Source organism: Chiloscyllium plagiosum, unplaced genomic scaffold (assembly GCF_037043375.1).
Source record: "Chiloscyllium plagiosum isolate Xiang-an unplaced genomic scaffold, Cpla_swu_hap1 HiC_scaffold_42, whole genome shotgun sequence".
In the NCBI taxonomy this organism is placed as follows: domain Eukaryota; kingdom Metazoa; phylum Chordata; class Chondrichthyes; order Orectolobiformes; family Hemiscylliidae; genus Chiloscyllium; species Chiloscyllium plagiosum.
Genome location: NW_028270180.1, coordinates 43,947,244 through 43,972,266, shown reverse-complemented (window position 1 = coordinate 43,972,266; position 25,023 = coordinate 43,947,244). Strand labels below are relative to the sequence as shown.

Genomic DNA, 25,023 nt, shown 5'->3' with positions numbered 1-25,023 from the left:
ATTCTCTGCCTCTCCCCCTACCTGTGCTCTGACTTCTTGCAAACCAGTTATGTAAGTTTGACAAAAGAAATCACCAACACATGCAGTCATCCTTCTGCAGTGTGAGCAGTTTTTTTAAAAAAACAGCTGGATAAGTGCTGTAATACTGAATCCAAATCCGTCAGCCATTCCAGCAGCTGGCACACAATTGTATATGCAGACAAATGCTGATTTCAGTGACTAAAGTTGCCTGTTCAATTGCAAGCCTGGTAAACGTGACAACCTAAACTGTGATGGAGATGAAAAACCGTGCCTTCCAAATCTAAGGCGGTCTCGAAAAAGTATGTTTGATACGATATGTGACCATGATTTTGCTTCATGCAGAGTGCAAGAAAGTGAAAGTAAGTTGCTGGTGGGCAGGCAGTTATGGTAAGATAACGTACAGACCCCTCATGAAAACACCACACAGCAGTGCAGAGATTACCACTCCCGACCATAGCAATCACATACTGCCTCTCCATTATCCACATTGTTCTTTGGGTCGGAGAGTTCTTTTCAAAACAAACAGTTTTATGAGAGGACATCAAGAAAGCTTGAATTCAAAATTGCTTGCATATTTGGGTTACTTATTCCTGATCATTTTACTCTCTTAAAATGAATATATTCAAGAAATACGTATCCCATCACACACTCACCCTTATCACCAGCTATAGTGTCCATCAAACCAATGAAAGGGGTTGAAGAATAAAATCAGTATTGATTGCAGTATCCGTCTGGATTGTAAGGAGTTTAACAAAAGCAGCTGACCTCAGCCTGCAGGACTGAATCCAGAGTCTTCAGCCATTCAAGCAGCTGGCACTCAATAGTAGCTGGAGGCAAATGCTAACTGAAGGACTTAATTTATCTTGCCTGACCAGTTACAGGCATGGCAAGTTTGACAATCCAAACTGCATGGGATATGGAAAATATAGTTCTCCAGGATTGTTTACAATAACTACAAAATATGTTTGATCTTCAATGTACTTCATGTTTCATTTGATATTATTTTCTCCAAGGCAATTGCTGGAGAACAAGCAGTTCCTGTGAAGTTATGGAGATATTTCCTTCTGCATCCAGGAACCATGTAGCAGGCCCGAGTTACCACACTCAGCTTAACCCGCAAAATATGTATTACATCCAGAAGTTGGAAGATGGTGTTCTTCTTACACAAGACCTTTGCAGTCATAATTTTATGAATTCTGGTGAAGCCTGCTGGTTGAACTGAGAGCTGGATTATAACGCGATGGTTGACAGTGCCAAGGGTGGCATGGTACTGACAGTAGCTAATACAGAAGTTGCTGCCTGGTCACAAACCATTATTGAAATGGCATGATCCCAGGAGCTAACAGCAATAACAGAGTGAAGGCAGGGCAACGACCTTTCCTTTGCTGCCATTAGTGATGGGTATTGCTGAGCCTGTACTAAAGAGATTGCAGGCAAAAGCTCACTGTGGGAGTTGAGGAGCTCTATTGTTCAAAACACAGACAGACTTGAGTGGCTCTCAATTGGTGCCTTCATTTGCCCACCACTGACAAGATAATATAATGGTGCAGAAGGGATTGGGCTTTGCTCCTGAACTCCCCTCCACTTGGCCTGACTCATCAGAATCTTGGCAAGAGCAAGTTGACGTGGAAAAATCAGCCCTGTATGTCGAGACAGTACCAAAGGTCCTCATTGGAGACATTGGAAAATTGGTTGCCTCATCTCCATTTGGGCCTGGAGCTCTTTAGTTGAGATATTTTGAGACGTTTCAACAAGTATAAAGTATTGAGGAAATGAATTGGTTGCATCGTATCTCCCTTTCTTTGCTCCCACACTCCAGCCTCATTACCTTGTCTTGCAAACAGCCAATGAGGGTTTTGGGGTAATAAATCACCATCTACTATAATTGTGCCTTGAACTAGTTTTACACAACTAGCTGTCCATGGCTTGAAATACTTACTCAATGTTTCAGGTTAATAATGATGATTTTATTGTGGATGTAGATGTTCGCTTAAAATGACTGAATAGCACTTTTCTGACTATTAGCAGACCACCTGACAGTCCATAGTACAAGGTCGATGGAAAACTATACACTCCAAAATCTATCATGAAAAGGTAAGTTTGAAAATAATATGTAATTAATGTTTTGTTTCATTCAGAGTACAGAAAATAGAAAGGAAATTACTTTCTAGGTACTTTTCAGGAAACATCACACAGCAGCGCAGGGAACACCACTCCAGGCAAGAGCATTTGCATTACTGTCTCTCTGTTATCTGCATTAGAATTAGGGCTCCAGAATTTTGGTTCAAAAATATTGTATTAGGAGAGGACATCAAAGACACTTCATTGTAAGTTTGCTTGCATTTTGTTATTGAAGTTTCTAAACTCTAAATATGAATACATTGAAGAACTTGATATCCCCTTTCTGTGGCTAATCGTTATCACCAGCAACAAAGGTTTTGAAGAACAAATTCACCATCTAATGCAGTCACCCATCTGGAGTGTGACCAGTTTCACTCCAACGGCTGAATGCAGGCTGCAGTCCTGAATCCAGAATCTTCAGTCTTTCAAACAGCTGGCACACAATTGTGGGATGGAGCCAAATGCTTATTTAAATAACTTCATTTATCTTTTATGACGAATTGCAGGCATGGTGAGTGCGACAATCCAAACTGCGCTGGAAAAGAAACCTATAGTCCGTCAGGAACAACTGAAGAAATTAAAGAGTCAGTTTGATCCAAAGTGCAATTTAATTCCTGATTAATATTGTATTTGGAATAAAGGCTATTGCTGTAGAACCAGCAATTCCTGTGAAGTTATGTAGATATTTCCTTCTGCATACATCCGAGAACAATGTCAAATACGCTATTCCAGGCCATAGTTAGCACATGACGGAAACTGCTGGGCTCTGCCTCCCAAGTGTGTATTTTTTCTAGAAGTTAGATTGTGGTGTTTTTTCTTAAAAACAAGCCATTTGCAGTAATAATGTTGTGAATTGTGGTGGAGCCCTTCTGCTTGGACTGAGAGCTGGACCCAGCGCTGCTGTGAATGATGGTACCACTAATGTTGGCATGCTGCTGATATGGTCTGTTGCTGGGTCACTAGCCCAAGAAGGAAACGGCCAAATCTAAAGAGCTGGTGGATCAATTGGAGCAATAGCAGAGTAGCAAACCTTTCTGTGCCACTATTAATGTTTGCAATTGCTGAGCCAATACCCATTGATGAGGAAAAGTCAATCCTGTATATAGAACCAGAATCCAAAGCTCTTAAGTGGAGAAATTGGACAGTTAGTTGCCCTTCTCTAATTGCCCTAAGCTCTTTACTTGAGACTTTTCTAGACTGTGCAACACGTGTAAAGTATTGAAGAAATGGGTTTGTCACATCCTTCATTTCCACGTTCCAGCCTGACTGTCAGTGGCTTGAAATCCTGACACTCCTATTCAAGTTTCTAAAAATGTTTTTATTCTGAACGTAAATGTTTGGTTCAATTGACTTAATGGCACTTGATGACCATTTGCAGCTCTGAAAACATCAACTGCTGAAAGTGCAAGGGAGCTGGTGTTTCTGCTTCTCCAGAAACTAAGAAGGTCATTGAAAAGTAAGCTGAACACAATGTGTGACTGTCTACTAACAGCTAGCAGATCTGGCTGCATTTGTGGAGTGAAAGCAGAGTTAATGTTTTTCGTTGAATGACTCATGTTCACAACTTCAGATCTCTCTAAAGAAGGGTCACTTGACTCAAGGTGAACTCTGCTTTCTCTCCACAGATGCTGCAAAATATGTTGAGTTTCTCCAGCAACTTCTGTATTTCTTTCAGATTGTCAACTTCCACAGTTTGTTATTTTACATTAAATAAATTATTGACTGGCATGTAATCTTTGCTCTATCGATAGTCTTGTAAAAAAACATTTTAGGTGAAGCTTGCAGTGAATGCTGCAGACCTGATGCTGGGACTGAAACCTGGAGTTTTGGCGTATGCTAAGGATGGTATATTGCCAGCAGTGACCAATAAAGAGATTCTTCATTGATGAAGGGCTTTTGCCCGAAACGGCGATTTTCCTGCTCCTCAGATGCTGCCTGACCTGCTGTGTTTTTCCAGCACCATTCTAATCTAAAATGAAGAGATTCTTGCCAGAGTTACTCATCAGTTGACAGCGCAGCTTAGTTTCAAGAATTGCTACTCCAGTAAGACGGAGGACAGATCAACACATTTCTGAGCCCTACTGTTCATACTGATCATTGCTGAGGCTGCAAAGGTGGGCACAATCGGGGAAATGAGGGAGGCAGGTTTGAGAGATCATGTAGAGTCAAGATGTCAAAGACAACTGGTCTATGTCAGCATGGCTTAGCAATGAGAAGGTGCCAGAGTCCCGACCTGCCATTTTCTAAATCCTACCACCTCCCAGTTAAATGCCAGTGAATAATTGAGCATGCATTCACACAAAGTCGTTCAATAATCATTCCAGACCTTCAACGTTCAGGCCTTCAGTTGTTCACTTCAAAGCACTGGACTGTGCAATGAGGCTAAACATATTAAAAACACATTGACTACCTAACTCTCTGCTTCCCAATACTATTACATCGGCCACCTCCCCTCACCCCATCTCTTCAAAAAGAACTGACCATGGTTCAAGTTGAAAAAAAGGCAACATATATTGCAGTCATAGCTTTTGAAAGTGGCCTTTTTTAAGAGAATGTAATGTGAACAGGAGTTTCTGGAAAGCAGGAATTTCTGTAAGATTTGCTGATAGCAAACACCACCATTCCAGACTACAGCCCCTCCCGATATTTGCATTACTCCTGGCGAATAGAGTGATTCCTCTTTTAAAAAAAAACATTGTATCAGCTCAATAGAGCCTTTTGATCTTCAGGGTTTATTTCCAAATGTTCGCAAGTTGTTTATAGGTGTAAGCCTTTTGCTTAATTGGTGCTTCATTTTGACAGATGGGAATCAAATTTTGCCAGACGTGAGGGCAACCATGAGGAACCAAGTTTGATTTGATCTGATTTTGATGTGGTTTAATTATGCTTCATTTGGAATACAACAATGTGAAAAGGGAATGTTGGAGAACCACTGGTTCCTTTAAAATGTTTTGTGCAATGCGACAAATGCCAGTTCAGACAACAGCAGCTACATTATAGAGGCTGCTAGACTGTCTCCCAAGGAATTTAATATTAGTGACAGAGTTGTCTTAAACAGTAGTACCACCACCTGAAATGCTGAGACGGGAAATTACTTGCTGATCAATATTGAGGTTCTGTTTCTGGCCATTGGAGCTATAGTGAAAATCCTGAAGAATTGGGTTCCTCTCCTTCACCCCACCTCATCGCATCGTTTTGTTTCTCTTTCCTGCTCATCCTCACTTCCCCACCCACCATTCCACACTCCCTCCAAAATCATTGCCATGGCCTCCAGACTTTGGTGACATTTTATGAAATATGGCTATGGATTGGGACGAGCTCCTGGTCTCCTCGCCTTGTCTATCTCCCATACAATGTCGCCATTGAATGCTTCGCACTTTTTATAAGTTAAGTTGACCAGAGGCCATGTGTATCCACAGAGTCAGGCACATTCCCTAGTAATAGTTATTTGTTTGAATCAAACTTATAAAGTGCTTTCATGGTGAATTCAATACAGGCAGCATCACATCCACACCGTTTCATTGATGTCATCAATTAATCGAAGCCTAAATACTGAGGTCATTACACTGCTCTGGGTCAGAGACCTGTAATTACTTCTGGGTTTATTATGGTCAGATCTTGCAGTAAACTCCGAATGGATGAAGGAGCAGAAAAGGAAAAGGAATAAAATTTTCTTTTCAACAATACAGCCAATACTGACTAATATGACATGAACCTTCAGTGAATTTCAAAAATGAGAAATTACTAAATTCGGATTCTGAATCAAACATTGAGTTACAAATTGTGCTTGTAAGGGTTAAATTAGCAATATAATGTGAAGAGCTTGAGTTTCTTTTTCTAAGATCAAGAAGTTAAACTTAAATCCTTGTATTTGGGATGTTTTCTCTCTGTCCCAGTTCAGAAAGTCTTTATTTGACCTCTTTATTCCGCAACCACCAGCTCCTGCCCTCACAGCCAAAACTCTCGATGTTGATAAGAAGTGCCAAATATTAACTTGGTGATCATGCACATATTTAAAATGATCTAACTGGTACTTTATGATGAGTTGCAGCTGTGAAAATGTTGACACCTCACACTGTGAATTAGGTGGAAACCTAAGTTTGTCAGAAACAAAAGGAAACAGATTGGCAAGTAAGTCTGGTATAATGTCAGATTTAAATCTGCTATGTTAGGGATCCAATATTGTGAAAGGGAAGTGCTGGCAGTTGTTGTAAGATTATGTCAGGGTTGCCTCACGAAGGCATCCAATGGCAGTGTGGTGAACACTAACACAGATGAGAACAATCACAGAAAACAACTGCTTGACTGGTTCAGAAATGCTTGGCTTATTTTGAGAGACCAATCTTGAATCAGCCTAAAACATCCAAAGTTTTTCAATGGTCCGTTGAATTTTGCTTGTTTTTTAGTATGAAGGTCTTGCATAGCCCAGAAATGGCTATAAACAATGGTGACACACAAAGTAAATGGTTTTCTCTTCTATTCACCCTGTACTGACTCTTCCACACCCCAACCCCAGCATTCCATCAGTGTGGTGTACTGTAGACATCCTGTGGAAGTCAAAAGAACCACATACCAACACGACCACGATGGTTCATGATGCATCTTGAAAACAAATAACGTCGCAGCAACATTTTCCAGATCATAGGACAGCATTGCCAATACACTCCAGAGGGCTGGGTGGTGATGGCAGCAATAACTAATAACATTAGCAAGATTACAAGACTGGGATACAAGGTATACTGCTTTGTCATTACCCCCTCATTAACTTCACCATTACAAGGCTAAAATCGGGAGCATTGGAATCTTCACTGCTCACCTGGTGATTGGTTTAATTGCAACAATAGTCAAGAAGCTCAATGTGATCAAAGAGAGAGCAGTTTGATTGACTGGCAAAAGAACTAACGTACCTAATTTCCACTCCCTTCACCATCACTGAGCTACGATGTTGGGCTACGAAGGCATCCAATGGCAGTGTGGTGAACACTAACACAGATGAGAACAATCACAGAAAACAACTGCTTGACTGGTTCAGAAATGCTTGGCTTACTTTGAGAGACCAATCTTGGATCAGCCTAAAAGATCCAAAGTTTTTCAATGGTCGGTTGAATTCTGCTTGTTTTTTAGTATGAAGGTGTTGCATAGCCCAGAAATGGCTATAAACAATGGTGACATACTAAATAAATGGTTTTCTCTTCTTTTCACCCTGTACTGACTCCACGGAATGGACGACAGCAACTCATTAGACTTACACTGAAAGGACCTTTCCTGTCTATAATCTCTATTTCTGAAGAGAACAACGATCAGCGAAAGGCCTGTTACACCTGATTCTGACTTTGCATGGATATCTCTGTTCTTTTCTTATCACTATGGCAAAATAATGCGATTTATTAAAATTGCACAGTCATTGACTAACTTAAGAAAACTAGTCGATCAGGCTTGGAATATTTCCGTCTATGATTTCCTGGGTTTGATAGTATGTAGTTGACAGTGGCCCCAGGGATTCTGCACTTGTTTCAGAGATCTGGAAAGAGATGTTTAGGATACTCAGAGGTGGCATTAAGATTTTATATAAATGCGCAACTTTTCTACTCTGCTAGGGTAAAGCAGAGTGCATCATTTGACATCAATCTGCTTTTCTTTGTTCCATTATTGTATGGAGTTTATTCTCTTAAGTCAATAGCCTGGGCTTTGCCCAAAGTTTAAGAGGTTTTTACTCACATTGGTGAGTTTCTGTATCCCATGAGGTAGATTCATTGCAATCAGTAATGGGAAATATAGCAGATCAAATATAATGTTGTTAATTGTTATTACATCTTTTAACATGGATAACTATGTGCTGTTCTAGGAACCTCAAGATGTAAAAGCCTTTTCAGTGGAACCACTGCTGATTTAACCAATGCACTATACTGGTGAACTCACTGATACTGAAACCTCTATAATCTGGGACAATGATGAAATAGAAACTGACTGGAACTGCAACTTATCGAGAAAACTAGGGATCAGCGAGAGGTTGGGGCCGAAGCTCAGAATACAGAGGCACTGCAAACCCAAACACCCATTGACACAGTTTCTCAAGATGAATTATGATGTGGTTCTGCACTATTCGATTCTGATCTCTGTGGTTTGTGGAAAAAAATGATATCTGCTAGAAGACAACTACAAAGTTCTCTTGCAATAATGTGACACAGAATCAAGTGAAATTTGGAGTTCTCCTTTTGGGGCTTCTTTCATCCTTTCAAGTGACAGCTGAATTTGGTGATCAGGTATCAGTTACTATCGAATTGGATGAAATCTTGACAGTGATTCCTTTATTTACATTTCCCTATCTCTGAGGTTTGCCCCATTTCTTTATTAAAGGGCCAATGGGTGTGAAATCTCTTTCGTGCTGTCCATAGGATAGCCGTGCTCCTGCCACTGTGCAACTTCATATTGATATCTGCCTTTAAAAACAATCTGAATCTATGGTCAAATACTGGTGTCGGAACTAACCGGGTTTCATAATAGAATGACTAATTCTTCAACTGCTACAAACCAATATTGGCTAGATTTTCAAACTGTCATTATCACAAAGGTGCTTTTGGTGCCCCATTCAGCATTCAGAATGACAATTAGGTATTCTGTTAGTGCAGAATTTCTCTCTATTACTTTAAATAACAGTGTGCTGTGTGTATATGCATGTGGTTTGTTTCTATTTATTTCTGTTCCTCAGTGGCTTTGAAATTGTTGTTGTATAGTATCAAAGGCAAAGTAATGTCTCCACAAGGACATTGTTGCTGGTTTTCCTCTGAGACCAGTGCAGAAGTTTACCAGTTTATTGTAGGCCTGATACATTATAGTTAAGTTTCACCTCTGCCAGCTGGTACAACATGGAAATTTGAGTATTGATGAAATTAAAGTTTTTTTTATTTAAGTCTTTAATATTGTACTTAGCAGGACACTCTCAGAAATTCCAATGGAAAGAGAGAAAGCATTTAATCTATCTGGGTAATGAGTGCTGATTGATAAAGGCATGGAGCGTGGACCAGATGTTGGTTGGCAGTTAACTGCCAATGCTTGTTGTGATTCGACTAAATTGGCGATGGCCATTCTCTGCCTCATTTGGCATGACAATACCTTGACCACTTAGGCAACCTGCCAATTGAAAACTTAACAAAGTTCAGTTGTCAATGTCCATCACCATCTGACCAGTCCATTTTTCCATTGGGAATATCTCGATCAATCATTGTGCACTTTCCAAAGCATCAGAACTCTTTTCTTGTTCAGTATAAAATGTTGTTTCCCTTTATGTCAAAATATTTCTGTATTTGCAAACAATTGTTTGAATTTGGGAACCTTTTGTTAATGGAGTATCCAAAATCCAGCTGATATGATTAAAATGGAATCTAGTTTTCGAATTTGAAATGATTTAACCCCCTGACAAGCCCACTTTGTTCATGAAGATCCTCTTTGTATATTGTATTAGTCTGGCTGTTGAAAGACAGCTTCTGAAAGTTGTTTACTTTGGTCAATTTCTATTTAATGAATTGCTGAAATGGTGCAAAATGCATTCTATTGCATTTACAAAACTAAGATATCTTGTGAAATCAGGAGATGTGCACAGTGCAAATAAAATCCCATTTACTGCTGGCCTGAACAAGACTGGTAAACTTAAACTTGTGCTCATAGAGAAAGGACTGAGATCTTAACAGGCTCACTATCATCTAATGTATTAAGTTTAAACTTATGTATATCTCTAAATTCTTCAAGGCCTTGATCCACGCTGTCTCTTGTACCCCTTATATATACAATCTGTTCTTTTGTTCTCTGATTGCTTTATATCTTTTTTCCATGAACATGGCCAAGCCCCCTTAATTAGCTGTACTTTACTGATAAACTTACTCAGATGCCCTCTGGTACTCATTCTCTCTTTGAAAACTTGCTTAAAAGCAGGTTTCATGTTTTTGGTATTGGTCCTAACTCTTCTGATACATGCCAATAAACTTCTCCTGTTTGGCATTTGGTGCATCGTTTGCTAGTTTGAAAGGTCGAACTCGAATAAATATAGGATAAAAGACAGGATTCTTGGCAGTGTGGAGGAACAGAGGGATCTGGGTGTGCAGTACATAGATCCCTCTAAGTTACCACCCAAATGGATAGGGTTGTTAAGAAAGCATTTGGTGTGTTGGCTTTCATTTACCGCGGGATCGAGTTTGAGAGCCGTGAGGTTTTGCGATAGCTCTACAAGTCACTGGTGAGACCACACCTGGAATATTGTGTCCAGTTCTGGTCGCCCTACTATGTACTAAAGATGTAGAGGCTTTGGAGAGCATGCAAAGAAGGTTTACCAGGATGCTGCCTGGACTGGAGGGCTTGCCTTATGAAGAAAGGTTGAATAAGCTCAGACGTTTCTCTCTGGAAAGAAGGAGGAAAAGAGGAGACCTGATTGAGGTATACAAGATAATGAGAGGAGCAGATAAAGTCAATAGCTAGACACTTTTCCCCAGGGCAGGATTGACTGGTACAAGGGATCATATTTTTAAAGTATTAGTAGAAAGGTATAGAGGAGACGTCAGAGGTAGGTTCTTTATGTAGAGAGTTGTGAATGCATGGAATGCATTGCCAGTGGTGTTGGTGGAAGCAGAGTCATTAGGGACTTTTATGCGACTGCTGGGCATGCACATGTTTAGCAGTGAGTTGAGGGTTTGTAGGATGTTATTATATTTTACATTAGGATTAAACCTTGGCCAAAGGGCCTGTTCTGTGCTGTACATTTCTATGTTCTATGTTAAAGCATCTCATAAATGTGAGTATTTAATGTCCACTTTGGCAGATTTAATTGATTCTAATTGGAATGTATCAGCCAAAGCTTTAGCAAAACTGAATCAGCAAACAGCTTCAAGCTGTGCACACATCCATCATCTAACATTGCTGCTCCACATTAACTTTTCAAATGCACTGCTCCATTCCAAATACGGACCACCCGTTCCCTTTCATAGAAATTTGTTTCTGATGGATGGAAGTGGTTGTTTCTGTACTTCTGCCATTTTTATTGAACTCATCTCAAGTTACACTTTAGAATTTGACAGTCAGGCCAAGACTGTTTGTGTTAAGCTTTGTCAATGTTGACCAGTTTACCAGCTCTTCATGTTATTGAATATTGGAATGGGACTGCGTTCTATCAGCCCTCTAGGGACAGGCTGCAAGGTCATTAGGTGGATAATAGGGTGGAAGATGATAAGAGAAGGAAGGAGTTTCAGTGGCTCTCATATTTCCACCTCCGTAGTATTTTATTGATCCCAAATTAGGGAAAGTATGGCCACTCAGGTGGTCAAAGTAGAGATTGTTTCCGCCAATGCTGGCAGTTTATTAGCAGTAGGTGGGTCCTTCATTGTGTGGGAGACCTCCTCCTGCATCCTAGAGACACACCTGCAGGATGTCCCTCCTAATGAAGTATCTGCATACTGGAACAGTCTCCTGTCCATGGTGGCGATCATTACGGGAACTGAAAATCAGAGTAAGTGAGTGAAAGAAGCCGTGAGGGCTCGAGTGTTCACAACATTCCCAGGACCAGGTTGGCAGGTCCTGCTGAGACCATTAATAAGTCATTAAGATCCCCCAATTGGAGCATGGACACTGGGTTACTCTTACTCCTAGTAAGAGTACTGTGATTACTGCTGTTTCAGTGCTATCAAGCAAATAGTGAAGTGTGGCCATGTGATAAAATCATTTACATTCAGTGCTGGATACTTCAGACTTTTTTGTGAGAAACTTTATAATTCTTCTAGATGTTCTTAATACACTTTTTGTTTCATACAATGGTGGTTTTCTACATAGGATTGCAGAGGAAATACAGACCATTTGGCACAATCAGTTCATGTCAGTGCTTATGTTCCACTCAAGGTGTTTCACATCTTTTCTCATCTCAATCGCCCATTGTAATTCTCTATTCCCATCCCTTCCAAGTGCTCGCCTAGTTTCCTTGAAATACATCTAAACTATTGATTTCAAGTATTCTGTCTGGTCACATATTCCCCGTTCTCATCATTCTTTCAGTGAAGAGGTTTCTTCTGAATTCCCTTTTGGATTTCTTGAAGTACCGTCTTATATTGACAGGCTCTAGTTATGCTCTACCCCATAATGAAATGTTTTCTCTGTACCTTCTCGTTTCAAAACCTTTCATAATTTTAGAACTGTCATCCTTCTTTTCAAGAGAGAAGTGAACAGCACAACAATTCTTCCTTGATATGCACAGCCAGAAACTTGTGTATCATTCTTATAAATCTTCTCTTCACACTCTCTCATACATTCTATAATATGTCAACTCGAACTGCAGGCAATACTCTTAATTATAGTCAACCAAATTTCTACAGTGACCCTACTTTCAAATCTATCCCTTTAGAGATAAAGCTTAGAGCCTTGTTTGCATTTTTATGGCCTTTGGAACCTGTGGTGCATTTGTTAGTGACTGATGTAATTGTCTGAAATCCCTTTGTTTGTCTCCCTCACTTAGACGTGCATCTTTGAATAAATAACCTGCACATTATTCCTACCAAGATGTAACACCTTACGTTTATCTGTGTGGATCTTCACTTGCTAATTATTTGAACAATCCGTAAATTAATTAATGATCACTTGCAACTTCTTGTAGTCTTCAGAATTGGCTACATTTCAACATTCCTTTCCAATTTGGTGTCATTGAATTGCTAATTTTTTTCTCGTAATTAGATACAATATTAATTTGCAGTTTTACTTTATTTTGTTTTGAATTTTTAGAGAAGTGCAGTAATCCACACGGTAAATATAACAACTAAATGTCGAATGACAGATAGATGAAAATTATTACACACACAGGACTAATTAATAGACTCTATTAACTTCAAGGTCAAAACAGGGAATTATTTTTTACACGAATGATATGGTGATATTATCCGTAGTGCAATAACTTTTTGTCCATTTTTTTGTTGCAGTTTATTTCCCCAGGTCTTTCTGTGCTACTGGTATGAAATTGAAAAAGCACCCATCCTCCATTTTAAAAACTAAATGATAATAAAAAAACAGCGTTTATATAAAATGTAACATGATTTATGAAACCATCCCTCTCGGCTTATACATATTCACAGCCATGTAGAGTTATATAGGGAGAGGCCGAATGAGCTGGGGCTGATTTCCCTGGAGCGTTGGAGGCTGAGGGGTGACTTTATATTCATTCAAATTTATTAACCATTTCAGAAAGCATTTTTATCCAAAATGTTGATGTAAAAGCTAACAGAAGTGAATATAATGGCTGGATGCCACATTGAGACAAGAACACATGCGCTGTCAGGTGGGAATTTTCTGTACATTAGTAACAATCACCAGAAAGGGAATACAACGGCTCATCAGAAAGGGTAGGCAACCATTCCGAGTCAGGAACAAATAAAAACAAAACAAATGGGCTTCAAACAACTGGGAAGCTCCACATTCTTCCAACCACAACCATCTCAAAGATATCATAGTAAAAAGGAAAATCCATCAATAATTGTCTCAGTTATACGCTGATAAACTGAAGTCATCTCACTGTTAGAGTCAGCAACAGGACAGACTGTAGATTGGGAAGTCAGAGGCCTTGATAAGCAGATCCGGAAAGTCAAAGGGGTCCACAACTCATTCACTTAACCTGGAAAAGAGAGATAAAGCAATGACTCATTTGTTTATGATCGGGGGCATTCAGATTTAATTTTTATTCAATGGCACACTTAGAGATTTCACAAAACATATTGGGCTGCTTGGCATGAGAAAGATGTGATTATTCTCACCTTCACCAGAGTGACGGCAGCGCTATAGAAAATACTCAGGAAGAACAAGGTGATGAACGTGGAAGCAGTTGTCCAGATGTTGCTGTTATCATCCTCATAGTTTTCAATCCAGGTGCGATCTATTGAATCTATGAATATAAAGCCGAGAGAACGCATTTAGATTGTTTATTGATCCAGATCGATTTATCTGCATCGAAGTCATGTAATTAGAGACCATTACATTTTCATAAAACAGTCAGGTATTTCTCAAATGTGACTCTTATCTGTATCTATTAGTGCATTATTGATTCTCAGCAAGAAATTACAAATACTAACTGCACATGTTCTTTCTTCATTGTCCATGTCAGAACATTTTAAATTAGTTTATTTCTTTATTTATTGAAGGATATTATTATTTGGCGAATGCTTATAACAAATGATTATTTTAATTATTTCATTATATTTTAAATATAGGCTGTGACAGTTTAATTGAAAATTGTGGCCATCACTGACTAAAAGTTCAAATGTGATTCTCATCTTTATGTATTGGTGACCAATTGCTTGGCAAATCACGAATATGTTACATCACAATCAGAGCATTGTTTCATATTTTTGTTGTAGGATATGAATATTTAGGAATAAATTTTTGTGCATGTGTCCCTTAATTTATTTGATCTACTGCTTGGTGTTTATGGTTTTCCTTTAATGTTTGTGCATGTGGTTATGAGTGTTTCTTACTTCACTCTTGCCCATGTTGGAGTCTGTGCATGAATAAACCTATTCGTGTGCTCATGTTTGTGTACATAAATTTTGGCCTTTTCACATTGTGTAAGCATTATCATGCAAATATGCCACTTCGTTGCTGCCTATGCTTATCTTGTAATGTCTTTGTGAGTGTTCACTTTTCATTAGTGCTATCTAAAATGTGTGTTTATGTGTCTATTTCACATCCTACCTGAACTAGATTATTTTCATGTTTGTGCTTAATAAATGTTAGCATGCAACGTCACGTTTTGATGATGATTATATTTATGTGATGATGTCTGCTTGTGTGGCAATCTTTCCTAAACTATATCCTAATAAGCTTGTTTGTGTTATTGTGCGTGGATGCTTGCTGATGGTTGTGTCCATTATCCTTGTTTAATAAATGCCCCACTGTTTGTTAATTTATGCACTTGTCTGCATGTGAGACTCTAAATTTGTGTGTATGTGTGACCGTGTATACATGCTGATCGATGTGGTTTAAAAATAAATAACTAAGCTGCCTCTGTCATCGTATGTTTGTGATTATGAAAATGGGAAAATAATGATATTAATGTTTATCTCTGTGCACTTATGTGCCTGTGTGAGTCAACATGTGGGAGGACATTTTTCAGATTTTGTATCTGTGTGTTCATGTGTGTGTTATGTCTGTACGCATTGTGCTGTATGAATGTATATGTATTCGTGTCCATTTGTTTGTTACCGTGTTTCTCATGGTTATGTGTGAGTACCCCTGTTCAGTTGTGCAAATGCTTTTCTTTTGGTGTATGTGAGTTTTTGTAAGAGCTTAGGTGAGTGCTCAAGTACCATTTGCATGTGTAGCTCTCTGCAAGTATACGTGTGTGACGTCTTATCTATATGCACATTTGAGTGTGCACAAAAATATGTGTCTTTAGGTGAGAGCCTGTATATGTGTCTTTACATGTGTCATTTGTGAGCATCTCTGTATCTGTGTGCGTTTCTGCTCTTATACCAGACTGCATTTTTTATTATTCTAATTTTATTGTTCTAATTTTAATGGATTGCCCACAATTAGATCTGACCTTGGTGTTGTAGGAAACATTTTCCATCATCGTGGAGAAATAAGCGTTTTATGAGCGACTCTTCTGTTGCAGTGATAGAATTTCTGTTTCTGAGACAAAAAGGCCTGAGTTCAAATCCCCACTGTCCCAGAGATAACATTTCTGAATATGTTTATCATAAAATATCTACTTATGTTCTGTATGTGAAACAAAATAATATCAGGCGTTCGAATACAGAATTGATCCCATGTGCTCCACGAAACTGAGACAAAACTATGGAATTCAAACCGGGACAATGCAAATACCAGTTTTGGATTATGGGAATCAATGTTAATCATTTGTTAACAGAGTCAAGCGTGTCCAACATGCTTCAAAGGTATTGTTTTGCATGGAAATGTTAAATCTTCGGACAGTAAGCAAGAAGCTGACTGTTCCTGTTAGTAACTGGGTTACATTACAGAGGACATCTACCATGAAAACTCTGCGCAGGGAGCAAGAGGACAGACCATTCATCGTTCCCCTCTTCCCTTTGCTCCAGAAAAACTTATCTGTCGATTCTCTTTGGTGTGAAAGTGAAGATACATTCTGTCAACTCATGCATTGGTGCAAGATCTCTGGCAGTTCCCCAGAAACAAAGGTTACATTCAAACTGCTCTGCACTCTTTACGATTGGTATGTTCCAATCAAAACTAATTTTAAAAGTCTCTTAAATTTACATTTCCAATTGGCACAATGTGGCAGTTTAAAACTGACGTGAATTTTGTCAGAATGTCCAATCGGGGGAATCAAGAACACCAAGTTCAAAGCGCTTGCTCTCCTCTTGACATAAAATGGACATTGTTAGATTTCATCACAGAGGGATTTAGGATGGATAAGTTACTTGGCGGAATCCTGCAATGAGTGAGCTTTACTCTGTCTCTGACCCAGGGTGTATCTGAGCAGGGAACATTAACTGCACAAGACACTCGTCCTAGAGCTGTTAATAATCCACTTTAACTACACAGATGCAGTGTAAGTCAGAGTGAGAAACGACTAATTCAGTATTTAACTCACAACTGGAGGAAAAAAAACTTTATTACTTTTGTTGAATTATTAAATGTAACTTTGCGATTTTTATTGACATGAATTAACAGTGTCCATCAGTGCAAGTGAAATGTTTACAAAACTCGGTTTACCGCTGGTTTTATCGACTGTTCTGTTGATGATCTTCAATGGAATCGTTTCATGTCCCACCACACAGGGGTAAGAAGCACCGCTGGCCCACTCCTCCGCTGTAATGGATAACAGGCTGTAGATGAAGAAGGAGGTGTTGTCGCTCTCCGCCATCACCTCGGTGTTCTTGCAATTACTGGGATTCACCGGTTTGTCATTGTTTGTCCACTTGACGAAGATCTCTCGGGGGGAGACGCCTCTCACTAAACAGGTGAGGGAGAGAAACCTCTGAGCGGAGATTTCTTCTGTTGGTGGCAGGAGGACCGACACTGATGGCTCCAGCGGATTAATCACTGCAGAATATTTGAGATAAATATTAATTAACTATAAAAATCCAGAATCAACATCGCAATTTCACTAAATATTAAAATACACCATTTTTAATTTGGGATTTATTCACTTTCGTTTTTTAAAGGAGCAGAATGGTATCCGTGATGTTCAGTAAAAGAAGTAAAGAGTTTAGTTTGAAAGTCGCCTCCATGTTTCCAGCCCACAACGAGGACATTCTGTCCATTTGTCATTGCTGATGGTGACATCAGAACCCAGGCTTCTTCCCACCTTATCTGACTTAATCAGAATACAATATCCTTTGGTCAGTCTTCTTCTTAATCAGCTATTTAGCTATCCTGCCTTCAGATACATCATTAATGCTCCCAAAGGTGTTTGTTCATTTCCAATCAAAGCCTGCCATTGATGTAACTGGATCTGCATTACACATGGGATGCTTTGTGTTTTAATCTCACCGCTCACCTTTCTCCTTGTGAATGGAGTCTCTCATCGGAGTCGGTAGATTCTGATGGTACACCACACATTCAAAAGTAACGCCACTCAGCCAGGCTTCAGTAGAAATGTCTAATTTGCTGATCACGCTGTCGGGATTCTGTCCAGGCTGCTCATCAATCTCTGATTTCAGAGGCTTCTTTTCTTGTTTCCAGGTCACGTTGACTCCAGAAGGAAGATTGGACACAACGCAGGTTAACGTCACCGTCGCCTCCAGTAAGACTTGTTCTACTGGCGGTGGGAGGATTTTAACGGTGTTAGCGTGGCAATCGGTATCTTCTGTGAACAAAAATCAAAGTCAATGAAAAATGCCCCTTTATGATACAAACAGCCAATCTTCAGATTACTCCTTCACAGGGTGAAGACACCACCTTCAAAATGGCAACTCCAACTATTGCTGAAACGATGCTTACTATTGTTGATATATTTTGATTTGTGAAAGCATTTGTGATTACCTATAACATACCCTGTGTAATTATTCTTAAAGAACACTGGCTTTGTAACAAGTGAAACCGTGAAAAAAGTAAAATCATCGAAGATACCATCATGTAACCCATGGAATTACCTTTCTTTCAGAGTTTGTCTCTCACTTAAGGCCATCTACTGATAGTAATCTGAATATAATGAGTTCATTTCCATGTTCATAACCCTTACTGCTGGTCACAACTGCCAAATCAAATCCCAAATTTTGGACAAATTGTAATAAATAATAATTATTTTCTTTGCAGAGTTCTAAAGTGTTATGGGAGCGGTGAACAGCCATGGAAATTCTGTTCATTATATTTAAAGTGATCGAAAAGACTTTGCGTTATTGGTGTGAGATCATTCTCTAATTTACGTCATTGTTCCTCGTGGGCTGAGTGTGGAGTAGATCTGAAAACAAGACACTGAGTACAGCATTGGATATCGGGAAGGACACCCACACCCCTTAAGTCTTTCCCTCCATTCAGTTAGTTCATGACTGGTCTGTACTTTCACTTTATTTACCCGCTGCATGTTTTAATTTCTTCATAGATCAGAGAGAAAAAAACAAGCAAAAGCATCTTAAATTAATCTACAAATGCAATGGAAATGTGCACTAGTTTCATAGACATCCATTTCTAACTGTGTAAACATCACCACACCCAAACCAGGCTAAATCAGCCTGTCTCAAATTCTTAGTTCATTCATCCCTATTGTGGCATTACTACCAGAATATATTTTCCTGCCTCATCCACTAATTACAGAGAGCTCAGTGAGATCACGTTTATCCTATTCTGGATTAGTGGTGCTGGAAGAGCACAGCAGTTCAGGCAGCATCCAAGGAGCTTCGAAATTGACGTTTCGGGCAAAAGCCCTTCATCAGGAATAAAGGCAGTGAGCCTGAAGCGTGGAGAGGTAAGCTAGAGGAGGGTGGGAGGGGGACGGGGGGGGGGGGGGGGGGGGGGTTGGAGGATGCTACCTGAACTGCTGTGCTCTTCCACCACCACTGATCCAGAATCAGGTTTCCAGCATCTCCAGTCATTGTTTTTACCTCGTTGATTTTAACCCTACTGCGAATCCTCTTGCAAGGATACCTGCCTTAAAGACGTTTTCCTCCTCTCTCTATAAGAATCTCAGGGAGTCCCTCTCCCACTGCAACTCCCAAGTCATTTCCTCTGCCCTGAAGCTCACCCATTGTACTCTATGCTACTTTCTCCCCACCCCCACCCTCCTCTAGCTTATCTCTCCACGCTTCAGGCTCACTGCCTTTATTCCTGATGAAGGGCTTTCCAGAATCTGGTTTTCCAGCATCTGCAGTCATTGTTTTTATCACGTTTATCCTAGTTAATCAAATATGATACCCACTTGGTCTGTGGCCTGATCCCATAAATGAAGGAAAAGAGCTCAGTACCAGATAAAAATCAGTGTCGTACAATGTCCAAAGCCAACAGGTCATTCCTGAGCAGGGAATGAAGCATTGAACGCATATTGATTTATTTTCAAGTAAGGGTCACTGCAAATTTTAACCATGTCATTTTGAGACCACAACATCATAAGATAGAGGATCAGAATAAGGTTGTTCAGCCAATCCAGAGTGTAGATCAGAGTGGCGCTGGAAAAGCACAGCAGGTCAGGCAGCATCTGAGGAGCAGGAAAATCAACGTTTCGGGCTAAAGCCTTTTTGCCTGAAACGTCGATTTACCTGCTCCTCGGATGCTGCCTGACCTGCTGTGCTTTTCCAGCACCACTTTGATCTGCACTCTGGTTTCCAGCAGCTGCAGTCCTCACTTTTGCCTGTTTGGCTAATCCAGTCTGATCTGCCATTCAATCATGGGTGATATGTTTCTCAACCCCATTCTCCTGCCTTCTCCCCGGACTAAGCAAGAACCGATCTTTCTCTGTCTTGAATACACACAATGGCCTGGCCTCCACAGCCCTCTGCAGCAACAATTTCCACAGATTTATCACCCACTGGCTGAAGAAATTCCTCCCCATCTCAGTTCAAAACGGTGCCCCTTTGACCCTGAGACTGTCCCCTTGGGTCGTAGTCTCGCCTACCAGTCAAAACATCTATTCCACGTTTACTCGACCTCAGTCTCTCAGTATTTTCTATGTTTCAATCACATATCTCTCCAATACCCCCCCTCCACCCCCAAACTTATCCTTGAAGCCATTACCAGGCAAGGATTCAGCACTCTCAATTCCTCTCTCTGCATGGTCAGGCAACAAACTATTTAACACAGCTCACTGTCTATATAACTATCATCAAAGAGAGGAAACATACTTTTCTGACTTGCCAAAATGTTGAATTATGAGCAATGCTAATGTAACACTCAAACTGAAATAAGAGACACATGGCATATTGGGAAATGAGAAGCTGTACCGTGCTGTTTACTACGCCTGATAAATTAGTGTGTTTGATTCACATCCGAGTTCAGAGTGATTTGTAGCTCTCTCAGTCTGTGTCTCTTACCCTGGAGTGCGGTGATGTTTTTACTTTGAGTGTTCTCTCCATGAGTGACCTGGCAGGTATAGACCGCGCTGTTGTACCATTCACCATAAGGGACCATCAGCCGACTCGTCACCGAGAAGTTCCCGTTCGCCTCACACACGGGAGACGTGAAGAAGCCAGAATCCAAGGGTTGGCCATTTTTCAACCAACTCACGGCGATTGACTTCGGATGGAACTCGATGATTGAACAGACGACGGTTGCAAACTTGCTGCTTGCGATTTCTTCACTGGAGCTCACAGTTAGGAGAAGGGTTGGTGGGAGAGGACCTGTCCCTTTAGGAAACACATCGTATACATTATCTGACGAATTTCATAACAAATACAATCAGTTCTCATATATCAAGGTTTCTTGTGGTTAATGGATACTAACCTTGATATTATAAAAATCATAATTGTGCAGAGTGCTGAAGAAGCTGGGATCCACACAGAAAGATCATTGGGGAATGTGAAGGACTAAAATTAGAGGACACAGCAAGGGAGTCAAGGAGGCATAGAAACTATAGGCCGGTTAAATCAGAAGGGAGATAGCAACGTTGGATGGTATTCGTTTTAATGAAAGAGTCTGATGAACAAGGCAGATGAATTACCGGCATAAATGAGGAAATTATGCCGTTGTTATCATGGAGACATATTGAGAGTGGGGCAGGAGTGGCTATTCAATATTTCAGGATTTAGTACCTTCAGGTGAGACAGGGAAAGATGGAAAAGGATGGGAGTGGGGTGTATGGTACAGAATGTTGCTTCTGTCGCAATTCTGACAGGAGTATTTTTAGCTGGAAAGAGAAATGACATCATGGATACCTCCTCGAATGAAGGCAAATGAACAGTACTTCAAAACCAAAATACAGTAAACATAACTACTGGGAGAGCACAATAAGACCTTACTATAGGTCCAAAAGACCAAGTGCAGATACATGGGCAAATTTCAGAGTAACGTAAATTAAATAGGGGAATGAGAAAAGCGGTTTTTAACTTCCTCAGTATAGGCTTGGATATTCATTTTGTCAAAAGTTTAGAGGGAGCAGAATTCTGAAAATGTCCCCAGGAGAATATTTTAACAAAGTATGTGTTTAATACAGAGAATTTTAATCCAGACCTTGCAAGAAAGGGGTGAACCTGGACTTAACTTTAGGGAATGAAGTCGACCCAGTGGGTAAAACATTAATGGACAGTGCAGACAGTGATCATAAATCTGTTGGATTCCAGATTGTTCTGGAAAGAGATAGAAATTGGCCCAAAGTTCTGAAGGGGGAAGGACAATGTTAATAAGATCAGGTAATGATTGGACCAGAGTGGACTGGAACTTAGTGGTAAATCTAAATCATAGCAGTGTGACACATTTAAGAAAGAAATAGGAAAAGCACAGGGAGGACATTTCCCAGGAAGCCACTGTGTGGGACCAAGAATGTAGCGGGCTCTCGACATCAAACAGACCATGAGAAGAGCAAAAGGGACCATGAGAAAATAATAGCAGTCAAAATAAAGGAAAATATTTTAAGACGACACAGGCTCGTTCATAAAAGAATAATATGGGAAACAGTAATGCCCATTAAGTATTATTATTGGAATGGAGCCAGAGGATTAGGTTGCGGTCGAAATGAATCTTTTTTTTTTAATATTAGATTACTTACAGTGTGGAAACAGGCCCTTCGGCCCAACAAGTCCACACCGCACCGCCGAAGCGCAACCCACCCATACCCCTACATTTACCCCTTTCCTAACACTATGGGCAATTTAGCATGGACAATTCACCTGACCTGCACATCTTTGGACTGTGGGAGGAAACCGGAGTACCCGGAGGAAACCCACGCAGACACGGGGAGAACGTGCAAACTCCACACAGTCAGTCGCCTGAGGCGGGAATTGAACCCGGGTCTCTGGCGCTGTGAGGCAGCAGTGCTAACCAGTGTTGTGTCAGTGTTCACTAGTCAGATGGACAATGTGGGGACAGAACTCATGGAGGAGTGTTGTGATGTACTTTCAGAATTAGGACAGATGTGATGCTCTGTGTTGTCTTGCTGGATGAAAAGGACAGATGAAATGTATACCAAGCTGTTGAGCGATGCAAAGGATAAAATAGTTGGTCAATGACAACAATTTAGAATTCCTGTCTGGTCCCAGCAGTTGTGCCAAGTGAATGTAGATCAATCAACATTGCACTGTTATGCAGGACGAAGGAAGGCATAAACAATGAAAACACAGATCTGTCAATCTAGTCTAAGTGGTAGGGAAACTATTGAGAAGCGGGATTAGTCTTCAATTAGAAGATCAGTCAACAATTTTCAGTACGGTTTTATTGAGAGGAAGTCATGTCTAACACTTTGATGGTAGTTTTCAGAGAGATAACTCAATGTCCAGATGATAGCAATAATCGGAGCCAATGGGATCCGAGTTAATCTGACGGATTGGATTCAGAACTGGCTGAGTGGTGGGAGCAGGGGATAATGGTCATTGGGTGTCTGCGTGACTGGAAATCTATGTTTCGTGGTGTTCTGCAGGGATTGGTGTTAATTGCCTTGCTGTTTCTCTTATATACCAATGATTGAGACTAGAGTATAGGAGGGTTAACCAGTAAATTCACTGATGAAAGGAAAATTATCATGTTGGTAAGTCATGAGCATAATAGCTTTAGATTGCAGGAGGATATACAAGGGTTGGTTATATGTGAAGAGAAGTTGCAAATGGAAACATTCTGGAAAAGTGTAAGGTGATGTACTTCGGCAGAAGAAATTGCGAGGTATTACGTTTTAAATGATGGAACCCGGGAAAGGACTGAGGATCTTTGGTGTACGTATCCACCGATCCCCTATAGTACTGTGTCGTCTGGATAAAGAGGCTAAGAAGGTAGGGAGGATATTTGCTTTTATTAGCCGAGACATTGACAATGAGGAGTAGGGAGATGATACTGGAACTTAGTAAAACACTGGTTCGGCCATACGTTGTGTGCATGTTATCGAAGGATCTACAGTGTTATACGTTGGGTGCTCTTTGCTGTCCTGGTGATTTGTGCTGTTTCAGTGACAACGTTTACAAGAAAATCTAAGGTAGGGATAATGTACAGTGCTGGGTCCTCTACTTTTTGTCATTTACATAAATGATTTCGATGTGAGCATAAGAGGTTCAGTTAGTAAGCTTGCAGATGATACCAAAATTGGAGGTGTAGTGGACAGCGAAGAGGGTTACCTCAGATTAAAACAGGATCTTGACTAGATGTGCTAATAGGCTGCGAAATGGCTGATGGAGTTTAATTCAGATAAATGTGAGGTGCTGCATTTTGGGAAAGCAAACCTTAGCAGGATTTATACACTCCTGGGGAGTGTTGCTGAACAAAGAGACCTTGGAGTGCAGGTTAATAGCTCCTTGAAAGTGGAGTTGCAGGTAGATAGGATAGTGAAGAAGGCATTTGGTATGCTTTCCTTTACTGGTCAGAGTATTGAGTACAGGAGTTGGGAGGTCATGTTGCGGCTGTACAGGACATTGGTTAGGCCAATGTTGGAATATTGCGTGCAATTCTGGTCTCCTTCCTATAGGAAAGATGTAGTGAAACTTGAAAGGGTTCAGAAAAGATTGACAAGGATGTTGGCAGGGTTGGAGGATTTGAGCTACAGGGAGAGGCTGAACAGGCGGGGCTGTTTTCACTGGAGCGTTGGAGACTGAGGGGTGACCTTATAGAGGTTTACAAAATTATAAGGGGCATGGATAGAGTAAATAGGCAAAGTCTTTTCCCTGGGGTGGTGGAGTCCAGAACTAGAGGGCATAGGTATAAGGTAAGAGGGGAAAGATAGAACAGAGACCTATGGGGCAGCTTTTTCACACAGAGGGTGGTACGCGTATGGAATGAGCTGCCAGAGGAATTGATGGAGGCTGGTACAATTGCAACATTTAAGAGGCATTTGGATGGGTATATGAATAGGAAGGGTTTGGAGGGATATGGGCCGGGTGCTGGCAGGTGAGACTAGATTGTGTTGGGATATTCCGTTGGCATGGACGGCTTGGGCTGAAGGGTCTGTTTCCATGCTGTACATCTCTATGACTCTATGAATGTGATTACACTGAAGGCAGCATTGATGAGATTTGCCAGGATTTTGCCTGGATTGGTTTAGTTATGAAACTAGATTAGATAGACGGGGGGTTTTCCTTGGAACAAAGGAGAATTAGGGAGAAGATTATCATGATATCTGGAATTATTTTAGGCATATTCAGGGTAAACTGGACGAAACCTTTCCCCTTGATGGAGAGATCAATGCCTCAGGAGCACAGGATTAAGGTAAGGCCAGGAGGTTTACAGTGGATCTCGGGGGAAACAAAATCAAATAGAAGGTGATGTGAGTCTGGAGCTCAGTGCCTATAAGTCATGTAGAGACTAAGCCCCTCATAA

At 40.5% G+C, this 25,023-nt stretch overlaps 1 gene segment (V, D, J or C); it reads right to left on the bottom strand.

The window, feature by feature from the left end:
- Positions 1-16,735: 16,735 nt before the first annotated feature.
- Positions 16,736-25,023, bottom strand: part of LOC148137593 (Ig heavy chain C region-like) — a 784,089-nt gene continuing 775,801 nt past the window's right edge. The window contains 3 exon segments of the C gene segment in view: positions 16,736-17,184; positions 17,642-17,950; positions 20,607-20,918. Coding sequence covers positions 16,793-17,184; positions 17,642-17,950; positions 20,607-20,918 — 1,013 coding nt within the window.